This window comes from Pseudorca crassidens, chromosome 18, assembly GCF_039906515.1.
Source record: "Pseudorca crassidens isolate mPseCra1 chromosome 18, mPseCra1.hap1, whole genome shotgun sequence".
In the NCBI taxonomy this organism is placed as follows: domain Eukaryota; kingdom Metazoa; phylum Chordata; class Mammalia; order Artiodactyla; family Delphinidae; genus Pseudorca; species Pseudorca crassidens.
In genome coordinates, this window is record NC_090313.1 from 15,652,145 (window position 1) to 15,665,893 (window position 13,749).

Consider the following 13,749-nt stretch of genomic DNA (forward strand, 5'->3'; position numbering starts at 1 on the left):
CGCTAATAAGCTGTAGAATCAGAACTGTCCGACTGCAAATACATATATGTATATTTCAATATATGTTTGTTGTACTGAATGATGTTTTCGTTTGAGATTTTACCCTTTTTTTTTACTACCACCCCACTAAAAAGGATTCCCAAAACCATCACAAAAGTTAACAAGTGCAGAATAGAGCTGAAAGATACTTCTCCTTGTGCTATGTCCCGCTTTTGGACAGTATCAATTTAGAAACACATTTATTCATTTATATGTCATGGGGTAATATGTGTCAGGAGACGATACTCAAAACCTTAACTGCAAAAAGCTTGCATCCCTCTTCTCCTAAAATGCATAGGAAGAAGTGTTGCTTATGTCTGAACACCGTAATTTAGGGAACGTTAGAAACTGCAAGCAGATTCTGCAGATTCAGGGAGCCCAGGGAGCCCAGTCCTGCTTCTTTGAGTTGTTCCGCTGTGGTGGGCCAAGCCCACATCCTCTCCCCTGGTGATCCTGGGTGCTCTCTGTGATCCTGGGTGCGGCAGCGGGCTTCTGGGGTGATCTCTCTCTCCCAGGCTCATCCCCACTACTGTTGACCTCACTGTGAACAGGTTAGAATTGGAGGAGATGTGATAGTACCAAGACCTGCATAGGAATCAGAGGCAGGGGAGTGGTGACACAGACAATCAATCCTTGCCTCCTGGATGGAACTTTCAAAAACAAATACCATATTCTTAATAAGGCACTCCTCAATCCGTGTTCACAGTTTCAGGAATAAGCAAAAAATGAAAGCACTTCCGAAATAATTTCCTTAAACAGAACAGGTAGCGGAAATGTACATGGCATTTGTGCTCGTGATATGAAGTAGTTAAGTTTGTTAGAGAGGACAAGATGAGATTATATTCGGGGAGCAGATTGCTTATCTGAAAGGATCTGGAAAAACGGACTTCAAAACCTCTTTGGATGATCTCTACACCTAGAGCCCTTTATCCTCTTGGCACAAAGAAAATGTTTTTAGTTGAAGAGGGCTTCCGTGCAAATTCAATATTTATGATCGCAACCCAAGGGTTGGCACAGATCAGCAGCCATCATCGTTATCATGATTAAACAGATTCATGTTTTATATTTAAAAGTTTTCTTTTCTCAATCAAGTCAACAGCTAGGTATTTTTTAATACAGTCCAGTCTGCTCTTTTGGTGTTTCTGTTCCCTGAGCTTTCTTCAGTAGGTTGAAGATCGTGAACCAGAGCTGTCTCTCAGACTTCTTGCTGATTACCTGGTTTTCTTTCCCTTTTTTTCTTGTTGAGAACAAAACTGAAAGAGAGAAGAGGTGGCTATGCTGTTACTAGTAAAGAAATACAACTGGATTCTAGCCTAATGCAGTCGGCCCTTTGTCTCTGACACTGAAGTCTTCATTAAATCCCTTGGAACTGCTCCCTGGAGCCCCTGAAAGAGGACTTTACAGGACTTAAATTCTCTTTCCTTTGTTGGAGAACAATGTCCTTTTCTCCTGAATGTGGATGATGATCAGTTCATTCAGAGGCTACAGGATTTAGGGGGGAAAAAAAAAAGGAACCAAAATGTAAAGTGACTTCAGGTGATTCTCTTATCCTGGAAACAGGGAGATGAGCTTCCCCTTAAGAAGAGTCCTCAGATGAGAAATGAGAACATAGCTTTAGGACTGGAGGAAACAGCAGCAGTAGCTACTTCTTTTTTTTTTTTTTTCTTTTAAATCAAAGTATGGTTGATTTACAGTGTTGCATTAGTTTCAGGTGTACAGCAAAGCATACATTCAGTTTTACGTATATGTATTTAGCAGTAGCTACTCTACATAAACTTCAGTAGAGGGCAGTTTCCTGGTTTGGGACTGAAATGATTAGGGGAAGGATTGTGCTTTATCCTCCCATGTTTGTAACCACTTGTACAGTTTTTGTCTTGGTCCCAGGGCATTTTAACCCTCTGAAGGTTAGTGAGTAGGATTTCTTTGTAAGATAATGAGAGGCTTGTCTTCCAGCAGCGTATACAAAAGGTCCGGTAAGACTGCAGTTTTCAGTCTTACAGATGTGTCGAGGGATCATCAATTTACTATATTAAATACTCTGATTCAGAGTGGCCAATTTGGGGTTACATGCCTAATATGAACTCGTGTTATGTTAGTAACAAGGAAAAAATTACTACTGAATATGGCACAAAGGGTTACATGTAAAAAGTATCAACTTTAAACCTTGATGAAAAACAGGTTTGAAACTAATGCTTCATTTAAAATACTACGTTAAACAAGAGCATGTGTTTTTGAGTGTACTGTGCCACCTCTTATTAAGTGAGGTTTAGTTGTGTCCCTTCAGAAAAAAATATTCTTAGGCTAATAATTTTAGTGTATATTTACATGAAGTTTGTATATCCTGCCATAAATCTCTACACTGAAGTGTTCTGCATGCAAACATTTCTACAACACTTACTTATACAATTAGTTTATTAACTTCATTGCTTCGAGGTGGGTACTTTAAATAGTAGTATCTATCAGAAATGATCATTAATTTGACCCTTATCTGCCCTTGCAGTATGTGTCTACAGTGAGCATTTTATTACCTTTTGTAGATAATATAATGTTTTCTCATTTGGCAAGTGGATGAAAGAAGAATGAGTAGAAACCAAAATGAACGCCATGCATAAAACACACTGACATATTACAACAGACCTTGTTCACAAATCGCCTGCTGGCTTTAAAGAAAAGTGTAGCTTCAATCAGTTAATGTTTTAGTAAATCATCCTTTTCATTCAACAAGTTTTGATTGAAATTTTATGGATTTTGAAATATATATTGGGCATGTCCTAACAAAGAGAAATATTCTTGTATAGAAAACAATTTTCTTCCATCTAGTGCTGCTAAATAAAGAAGTGAAATTTCCAAATATATCCTTTTAGACTGACAGTACAGACTTAAGTGGGCACCCCCTCGGCCCTTAAGGCCTACAGAGTGTCTGAGGGCTCTGTTTAAAGGTTAGCGTCATCCAAGTTCAGGCGTTGGTCAGGGGTTCAGAAATGAGGGACTCCTCTTCTGAACAGAATCCCGTTTTAGTCCCCTAGTCTTTGGAGAGACTCATGCCCTTCAAAGAGTTTCCTAAAGAGAAGAAGGTGAGGGAAGTGACAATAGAGAGAGGCCCTGATTATGAAATAGGTGATTGAACTTTATTTATTTTAAAATTTATTTTATTTATTTTATTTTTGGCTGTGTTGGGTTTTGGTTGCTGCGCATGGGCTTTCTCTAGTTGCGGCGAGCGGGGGCTACTCTTCGTTGTGGTGCGCAGGCTTCTCATTGCGGTGGCTTCTCTTGTTGTGGAGCACGGGCTCTAGGTGCTCGGGCTTCAGTAGTTGTGGCTCGCGGGCTCTACAGTTGCAGGCTCAGTAGTCGTGGCGCATGGCGCACGGGCTTAGTTGCTCTGCGGCATCTTCCCAGACCAGGGATCAAACCCGTGTCCCCTGCATTGGCAGGCGGACTCTCAACCACTGCACCACCAGGGAAGCCTGTGATTAAACTTTAAATGAGGTCCCTGTGACTGCTCTCTTGAACCACCAAAACCGCACTTCACAAACGTGCTAGTACCGTGAGCCCTTTGATTGTTCAAGGAGGGAAGAAAGGTCTGTCTTTTAAAAAGAGGGCAATTTATTTCATAGATTAGCTTAAGTGATGACTCTGGAGTGTACTAAGAAAACCAGGTAGGCACTTCATCGGAAACTCAGACCTCTTACCGCCTGTGAATTTGGCCTATGAGAAGAACCTGAAGGAAAAAATGTTCAGGTTGTACAAGCCCTGTTGGCCAAAGAAATGGTCCCGTTGTTACTACAAGCAGATACCCTGTCTCACTTCTCCCAGTTGGACTCAATCTAATTAATTCCTAAACCTGGCCTCTTTCAGCCCCTTTATCTCCTCAAACACAAGTCCTTGAAGAGTCCCTCATTTGGGGCCTCTGAGTAGCATCCTGCCCATGGTTTAGAGCCTTAAGTGGTGAATGTGGAGAAGAGTCAAGGGAGAGGGTGGAATACTGGGGACCGGCCTCCCCTCTTCTGGCCACATCGTTAGTGTAAACCTCATGGTCACAGATAAAAGAAGAAAAATCGCCTGGCTTATTAGAATCTTAGAGTTGATAATTACAAAGAATAAAAAACTTTTTTATAAAACTCTGAAGTAGAATGATAGTTATTCCCCTGATGAGGAACTTGGGGCTTGGGTTTTTCAGTTCACTTCAGTAATCATTTTGAAACATCGTATGACCAGTGATTTCAGTGCTTTTGGAGTGTATCAGCCACTTGATCAACTTTGTGCAAAGAAAGCTGCCTTTATAATGTCTTCAGTTTTGGATTTTGCTTAGGCATGCATCTTTTCCATGGCACACCCTGTGTTTTCATGCATTTCTCTCTCACCAGACTTAAAACTAAGACAATAGGGAAAGAACAGACTGGAGGCTCTCTGAGTGTCATTCTTCTTGGCTAGGGAAAAGAAATGTCTTCTTTCTTCTCAGGCTTTTGTGAAGTGAGGAGGAATAGTCCAGCCCCAAGACCATTGGGCTCTTCTCTGTTGCCAATGATCTTGTGCCCTGGCTTACTAGAGCCTTCCAGAAGAAAACTTAAATGGCCTACATGAGTTTACATACAAGATTCTCTCTTGAAACCCAGCAAGAGGCGTATATTTGCAGAGTAATTTCCTTGTGGTTCCTCCTGAAGCAGATGAATAGGAAGAGCTATTTAAATCAAAATAGTTTCATTATGACACAGGTCACAATGGGTTTCAGGTCCTCCTGGCCTTGCAGTTAATAGTGAGGTTCTGTGAGCACGTAATCCTGATGCACTGGTGAGAGAACATGGGGATCAGCTGATGCCGAATCAGAGGCCAAATCCTCATGAACCAGAGGTGCCACGGGCCCCAGTAGCTGACATTCTCTTTGCACATATGGAGATGTTCCATTCACACATGTGGAGAGATTCCCTATCCCTGAAGGCTGTTTTAGGAATGAAGAAAATATTCCAGTTCAAACGTGCAAATATTTAGCAATTCTGCTTTGAGCCACAAACTTCAACTAATCATGCTCTTGGCATTTTCCAGTATCCTACCAGGATTGGCAGTTAACTTATATAGCTCTTGATGTAACCTTCCTCAAATAATTATATCCTCTTTCCTTTTCGTTTGTTTCTGTTTAAGTAGCTATTATTACCAGGAAGGCATTTTTTAAAAAACTCAAACCTTTCTCTCTCTTCTTCCGTTTCTTCTTCAGGTGATACACTTCAACACTTTCTTCTGTTATTAGTGTTCAGTGGTCTGGAAGATATTTTGGAGCACATTTTATAAAATGGAGAGTTAATAGAGATAAAATTTTGTGAACAGGCATTTGCAACCTTGTTACTAAGATTATAGTGAATTTTTCTTTTGTATTTTAATTATTTTCTGTAAGCATTCGTGTAAAATGAAAATAAGTTACAGTAATAACATTCCCTATTTTGTGGCATTTAGGAACCAGTTTTATTCACTGGAACAATGAGGAAAAATCTGGATCCCTTTAATGAGCATACGGATGAGGAACTGTGGAATGCCTTAGAAGAGGTAATTTATAAAATGTAATTAATTTGTTAACATCAGTATATATGGATGGGCATTTATAGCATTGCAGGTAATTAAGGGGAGCTTATAGTTTTAACTGACTTTGTTTACCTCCTAGGAGAATACTGGTGACGTGGTGCAGTTACAATGTGTGTACTGACGATGATGAAAACCGACAACACAATGCGTCATGCTTTTTAGCTTTTGCCCTAGAACCCAAAGCAACTAGAGAGATTATTTTGTCCTTAGCAGAGCACTAAACTAGAAGTTAAAATTATGGGTTTTAATTCTAATAGTGACCTAGTGAATTAATCATCCTAATTACCCTGCAACATTCATCTTATTCCTCTGGTCTTAGGGAACATCTACTAAGTGGATACAATGATAGTTTTTCATTATTAACTGAAAGATAATTGAAATCATACTATAATAACATGCTGTGAAGTTTTAGAAAAAAAATTGTATAAAGGTGAATTCTACATTTGGAATGTGATAATGATTATTAATTGGCAATCATGTCATTTTAATGCGGCAGCATGAATGCAGGTAACAGAACCCTGGCCCTTTCGCTCAGTTTTTATATGGATACGTTCATTTCTAGAGGATTTTCTCTCATCTGTGTAGTGTTTCACTTTGGACCACTTCTTTGAATTTCCTTACTCTTGCATGAAAAGGATTTTGAATGATAGGGTGCTGATGGTTTGTATATGTTAATACTAATTATTCTGTGCATGTGCCCTCGTTCTGATAATTGATTCTCAGCTACTGATGGCAGAAACTACATCTAGGCTTCTAAACCATACACGGGTTTTTAATTCCTCATACAACCTAGCGCAGTCTTTTGCTTTTAGAAAGTAAACACTTAATAAACAGTTACTGAATATTTGCTTGATCTCTTCATTTCAGAGAAGTGTGGCTTGTTTATTTTTTTAAAAATTGCATTTTTATTGTTGTTGTTTTTGTGTAAATCCCAGTGGCCAATTGCTCACATTGTTGTTGTTTTGAATTTGTACGTTTTGTCACTTAGTGTCACCTCTCCAAGGTTAGCTGTGAAATCTGCAGTTTACGTGGATGAGCTTGGACTCTGAGCGAGCTGATTCGGCCCTACAGTTTTTCCTGCCAGTAATTCTGGTTTCTGAAGGCAGATTATCTTTGGCAGTTAAAAGTTTTTTGTTTTTTTTTTTTTAAATCTTATAGTACAGTTTAATCTTATAACAATCCACTGCTTTAAACACCATCTATACCCATAGTCTGGGGGAAACAAAACTTTATGTTGTGTCCTGTTTTTCATGAGTTTTCATTCACTATGAAACATTAATGAAATTGAAGCAAACACCCTTGACTGGTCTAGCAGTATGGTGTTCAACTTGGGAAAGAAGCATCCCCCAATAGGCTCAAGGTTTACTGTGGTACAGTTTGTCATAGTTTGAGTTTTTTTTTTTTTTAAACCTTTAGACCTTCCAGCATGGTAAAGTGCTGATGAGATTATGTCTCTAGAAAACTATACTTCCCACAATAATTTAAAAAAATGTTTTTTCCCTGTAGTGTACTGACTCCTATCAGCCCTAAAGATCCTGTTTAGATCACATTGGGAGAAATAGCTTTATTTTTTGAGAGACTTCCTTAACTAATCCCGAGGTGGGGTTTCTGGTGGGTGTCATGTGGCGGTGATGGGGGACAATGAGATCTTTCTCTCCTGAGTTGACTCTACCACCTTTCTCAGTGAACGCTACTTGGAAGGAGCTCTTCCCATCACCTGGCTGTGCATGTAAGATACCTAAGAAGTCCTGAGGACTTCAAAGCTCTAACGTCTAAAAGGCTTGTCTCCTTCATTAGTAGTTCATTTAGGAAAATGTCATTCTTCTTTCTGTATCCACAGGTACAACTTAAAGAAGCCATCGAAGATCTTCCTGGTAAAATGGATACTGAATTAGCAGAATCAGGATCGAACTTTAGTGTTGGACAGAGACAGTTGGTGTGCCTAGCCAGGGCTATTCTCAGGAAAAATCGTATACTGATTATTGATGAAGCCACAGCAAATGTGGATCCAAGGTATGGAGTTGAGGTCCATGAAACTTGGAATCTGAATTTTAAATGTGGTAAATGGAAAACATTTAATGTCGCTGAGAAATGTTCTAAGCGTTCTCTTTTCCTCACAGATATCTCTTGATAACATTAATTGCAGAAAACAAAGGAAGAAACCAAAACCTGTTATGTGGTGTTAATGTTACTAGGCATCCTAAGAGAGCTAGATTCCTAAATCCAGCTTCTGATAGTTTCAAGTCATTTCAAGGGAAGACTATCTTACATTGTTTTATGAAAAATCTTCTAAGGAGACTTTTTATACTCAGTTTTTGAAGAGCAATATTATGTCTTAAAGTATTGATTTTTTAAAACATTATAAAAATATGTGATTTTTTTTTTTAAGTCTTAAGTCTGCTATTTCTGTCTTTACTGAACTAAATTCAACTTCTTTGTTTCCAGAACTGATGAGTTAATACAAAAAAAAATCCGTGAGAAATTTGCCCAGTGCACTGTGCTAACCATTGCACACAGACTGAACACCATTATTGACAGCGACAGGATAATGGTAAGACCCTCACCTGTGGAATATCAGTCATTCCCATTTATGTTCAGTTTTGTCAATGTATCCTTCCATAGAAAATGTGATAGGAACCTCCAATAAGTTAATTTTCTCTTAAGTTTTCCTCTCATTCCTGACAGTAACTCAAGTACTTACCTACACTTTCAGAATATGCTATTAAATAATATATCCAGTAATTTCATATTTTCATATTAAAAGTTTATTTGAAATGTTATTTTTCATTAAGATGGCCAACCACAGAAATACTCCAAATCCAAGACACAGCTTCATATTTCAGTGTTCTAGAACACAGTCATTTTTCCTTTGTCAGTTATTTTTTCAGATTTTTAGATTCCCTTAATCAAAAAATTAGCCTTTCATTTAGACTGCCAAGAGGTTGTCGGGTAAGGTTGCAGAATTTCTCAGCTGTTGGGACTTTCACAAGATTTCCTGTCAGAGGGGAGTCTATGAGAAGAAAGGCCTAGTGAGAAAAAGAAAGTATTTCAACAGAACGGATTTAATTTAGGAAATTTTACTACATAGGAATTGGAGGCATGGGAAAATGAAAGTGAACACTGCGTAAGTAATGTTAGGAAGCAGCTATCTAGGGCAGATCTGCAGACCTAACTAGCAAGTCTCTTTCACAGTAGGTCTGGGCACTGCACACACAGCCGACTCCAAGCTTTGGTCTCTGTATATTTGTCTCGTATCTTCCTTCCAGATTTGATTGGCTCTGTCTTTCTTAGTAACTTAATGTTTATTTATTTAGCTGTATTTCCTTCCTTCCTCCCTCTTTTCCTTTTCTCTCTCTTTGTCCTTTCCCTCTCTTGCTTGTTGAGTGTCAATATATCTTAGGGTGTGGCTTTAGAAAATGATACGATAATCATCCCTCAAAGGAAAAACCTTTGACTGCAAATAAGCCCAAAAGAATGCAAGTTATTTGGCAGGCTAACCCCCAGCCTGTGGCAATGAGCTGGTTCTACTCATCTTACAGATGATGTCACAAGGTACCACCTTGTTGTCACAAGGTACCACCATATCCAGTGATGCTGATTAGTGATGAAGTAAATAGATAAAGAAAGCCTGCACAAGTCATAAGAGGCAACAGATGCAGTTAACTAGTGATTTTGATGGTCCGTACTAAGATAGTAATATACGATCAGTGATGCCCAAAGTCCCTCGTGTCCAGTGATAATGGAGGTGTCCCTTTTGACTTCTTGGGCAGTCTCTGGAATGTCACCTCCCACGCTACTTCACGTACATTGTCAGATGGGATCCTCAGTGGGGGCATTGAGTAGATAGCAGAGTGTCAGCACTGAAGCAGCGCCGTTAGCCTCACTCCCCCGAGCTGGACATGCACAGGAGTGAGCTCTGGGGAGCAGACGACAGGAGTGGGGCATCCCCAACCAAAGGGATGCTCTGGGCTCCAAGCAGTGTGTCTGGTCATCTGGACTAGCACATCACAGTAGAAAGCAGGCCCCACCAGCAGTCTTCTGTGCGGGACCAGGTGACATTCCAAGATTGCAGGACAGTGACACTTAGAAACCAGGAACATTGTTTAGCATGGATCAGCCTTAGTCCCTCATTTTGTGTTCTTGAATACCAACCGGAAAAGTATCCTTTTATTTCTGTTCTTTACTTTTCGATTTGTTGGTCTCGTGTCTCAGCATTGTATTTTCCAGACTGTCCCTCAAAGCACCCTTCTTCCACAAGAAATGAATGATGCTGTGTAGTTTACCTATTTCAAGCCCTTTGTCAGTATTTCGAGGCAGCAGCAGAATGGTGGCTTGATCTCCATCCAGTTCAGTTGGGGGATCCACTGAATTTAATCATTGCTCCTAAGTGTAACCTGGAGATCAATTTTTGGTTTTTGGTATTACAGCATTTATGGCAGCTGGTTTCTTTTATTGTCTGATTATTAGAAATACTGTCACCACGGAATATAAGATGGGTTAAAGAAACAGTGAGAAGGGACAGAATTTGCAGACATGTCAGCTGGTCACTCCTAAATCTTATCCATCAGCACTTGATCCACAGGTGTGAACATCTGTATCACCTTAGCCAATCAGCTTTGTTGCCGTTATCAAAATATGTCCATTTGTTTAATGCTTTATGTACCAGTATATTCTGGTAAATTTCTAGAGTCTCAAATTTTTCTCTCAGTTTTTCTGAACAAATCCTTAACATGGTTTTACAAAGTGGTTTACAGCTCGGCCCCTCCCCACCTTTCTAGTTTTGTCTCACTGCGCTCTTTCCTTTAGAGCTAAAACCACACTGATGGTCTTTCAGTTCTCCAAATGCGGTTTTCACTCTCTCTTATAGTTTTGCCCTCTCTTTTAATATTGGTGGCTTAGACTAAGGTGCTAGCAGTGGAAATGGTGAGATGGTTGGATTTGTGGTAGACGAAAAAACGGAGCCAAGTGAACTGTGTGATGGATCAAACATGGGATCCGAGGGAAGAGAGAGGAGTCGATGCTGGTTTCTGGCCTGACCATCTGAGTGAATGGGGAAGAAGGAGTCCATTGGGAGAAGGGAAGTGCAAGGGTTCTCATCGGAACCTGTCACCTTCTTGATGACCAACATTGTTTTCTGTGGTGGACCTTGCCCTTCACCGTGGAGCTGCCCTTGGCACTCCTGTGTTGGGAGACCTTCAGTTTAGGGCTCCCTGGTCAGGGTCGTCGGTGATGTTGCAGGGAGGTCCCACCAGGAAATGTAAACATGGCCACTTGTTTACATCTTGGTCCAAGCTGGTTGCGGTTGCTGACTCCTTAGACCTCAGGGGACCCAAGAGACGTGCATCCCCTAGCTTCAGAGCTGGGGACTTGTCCTCTGTGGTCCCATCCACCCTAGGCATAAACCTTTTATGTTGTTCTGGAGCTCCTGATTACCAGTTGGCTTTCACTCTTGCAAAAATCTCATAAATGATGTTCTTTCCCACACCTTTGATTTTTGTGGCAATTTTTTTTTGCTTGATTTAGAAATATGGGCATACCTTGTTTAATTGTGCTTCTCAGATGTTGCATTTTTTACAACATCTGTGAAGCACATGGTCTGTGGCAACCCTAAGGCAAGAAAGTCAATCGGCGCCATTTTTCCAACACATGTGCTCACTCCATGTCTCTGGGTCACATTTTGGTAATTCTCAGCACTATTTCACATTCACTATTTCCACTGTCATTATATTTGTTTTGGTGACCTGTGATCAGTGATCTCTGGTGTTAACTACTACGCCTTGCTGAAGGCTCAGATGATGGTTAGCGTTTTTTAGCAATAAAGCATTTTTAAATGAAGGCGTGTATATTGTTTTCTCAGTCATAATGCTATTATACACTTGATAGGCTACCATGTAGTATAAACATAACTTCTGTATGCCCTGGGAAACCAGAAAATTCATGTGAACCAATTTATTGTGATATTCATATCTTTGTGGTGTTCAGGAACGGAACCCCCAAAATCTGCGAGGGATGCCTCTTCCTGTTTGCTTTTCAGAATGTCAGTGATTGTCTGTTCCTAAAGCTTTAAGGGCATAAAGACAAGTCAATCTGCTGCATACCCTGATGTTCCAGAGGGTGGGCGGCCAGCCTCGGGGGAGCGGCTGGGGAAGTGACAGATGCTAATGAAGGGCCTAACCAACAGAGTTATCACCATAAAGTCACGTAATTACAAGTGTTTAAGGTGTAATAATTACATTTTGTTGCACTGGTGGATACTTCGGCACAAAGTCGGATGGATATGGTTTTGTTTACTGTAAGTAAATTAAGCAAAAGGCTTGTTGGGAAACAACTGTGACCTAATTAATAGCTGTGTTTATGTGTTGGCTCTCCAAATGGATTTACCCAGTTTGGGTTCATTAAGCACCATTAATGTGTCAGGCTAAAAATTCTATTTTGCAAAGATGTTCTCTCAAGTTTAAGTTTATTCAACATGATGGAGTCATAATGACAGCTAATGGAATCTTCCTTACTTTCTCTGTTGCCACAAAACAGTGGAGCAAGACAGACAAATCAGAAATCCTCTTCCTCCTAAGACTCAACAACTATCTCTACATGAAAGGCTTCTTCCTGTAGTTTTTAGGATTAGCTGGTTGCTTGTGACCTGTTTCCTCTTCAGCCAATAGCACAGCTTTTCCCTCCAGTCCCTGCACACTCCAGTCTTCATATCACTGTGGATTCTCCCCAGAAGTGTGAGCAAAGGAAGCATGTGAAAATCTGCAATTGCTCGAACAATATTGTTGCCTGTGTTCAACATTTTCACTGTCTGCAGTTAGAGAATTCTTTGGAAATGGATGATGAAGAACCAACACCAGGGCCAGGAAACTTGGATTCCACCTCTTCTGTTTATAGACAGTCTTACGGTTTAATATTCTTTGCCTTTCTTCCTCAACTCAGACCTCTTTTTAGTAATGTTTTCCCAGATGAATGAAAACCAGAAACTATTTATCACCCCCGACAAAAAAAATTTGAAAACTGTCCTTATGCGTAGTTATTACGTTGCTTATGCTTATAAGGGTCAAAATAGATCTTTCTGCCATTTACATTGTTGATCCTATTGTTTTTTGAGAGTGTTAATGTTTTTCTGCCTTTGCCTTTCTTAGATATTAGTCAATCCTGAGAACTACTCATCTCAGTGGAATCATGTATTTTAGACAATATGAAAGGAAATGAAAAGATTTGCTATTCATTCAAATTTTAGTAAATAAAATAGAAAGTTGGACAAGGACAAAATATTAATAATACTTCCCCTAAAAAATACATAAAGTCTTTATAGTCAGAGAACTCATTTCCACCAACTCTGAAGTGGTGATTTTTAAAAGTTGTTGCTTTTGAAGAATGGAAAATTCTTTGTTGTGTGAAGTAATTTGATATAATTATTTACTTTGTCTTTGGCATGAGAGAGACCTATGTTTTAAAATTGCATTTTTTTCTTCTTCACCATCAGGAGGAATGGTTATGCTCTATAATGCTACACATAAGTAAAATTACACATTCAGGGCATCTAAATTGGCATGCCAAATTATACGACATTTTAGTAATTACGTGGATGTAACAGATTCAGTTATTCTTAAACTCTTTTGAGAGACCTGCTGTTAGCAGTGATTCTTAGCAGTAAAAGTTTAACAGGGAAATGGCCTTTATGAGAGTTAATAAATGTTTCCGATTGAATACCCTGGGACCAAATTAACTGTTAATACCTAGATGTGGAAGAACAACCTGTGTCCTGCTTAGAGTTTCATCGTATTCTCTTACGATACATTTACTCTAAATATGATCTAAATGAAGAACTAAGTACCACTTAACATCAAAACTGTTTTCCTAGGTATGTCATTTGGGCCAATTATTTCGGATTCTTTTTTTTCCCTCTGAAACCATTAACCAAAGCCACTAATAAGTAGAAAGGCAGAGTTAAGAGCCCTTTCCTCTTCCTTTCAGTTTCCAATTAGTGGACATATTAATGAGCAATAAAATGGGTGAAAGGAAGGCAGCTGAAGAAAGAACAAGAAGCAAGGAAAGATAATTTGTGGAAACAGATTCAGATCCTTGGTAATTCAGATTGGGCTGCCCCCGTGTGCTGTGCAGGCCGTGATCACTGGAATT

General features: G+C 39.6%; 1 protein-coding gene across 4 annotated transcripts in view; it reads left to right on the top strand.

The window, feature by feature from the left end:
- The window catches only part of ABCC4 (ATP binding cassette subfamily C member 4 (PEL blood group)), a 213,621-nt gene that overhangs the window by 185,211 nt on the left and 14,661 nt on the right, over positions 1-13,749 (top strand). For all 4 annotated transcript variants that reach the window (XM_067713899.1, XM_067713900.1, XM_067713898.1 and 1 more), the window contains 3 exons: positions 5,485-5,574; positions 7,451-7,623; positions 8,056-8,161. In XM_067713899.1, the coding sequence (XP_067570000.1) occupies positions 5,485-5,574; positions 7,451-7,623; positions 8,056-8,161 (369 nt within the window). The remainder of the gene's footprint in view (positions 1-5,484; positions 5,575-7,450; positions 7,624-8,055; positions 8,162-13,749) is intronic.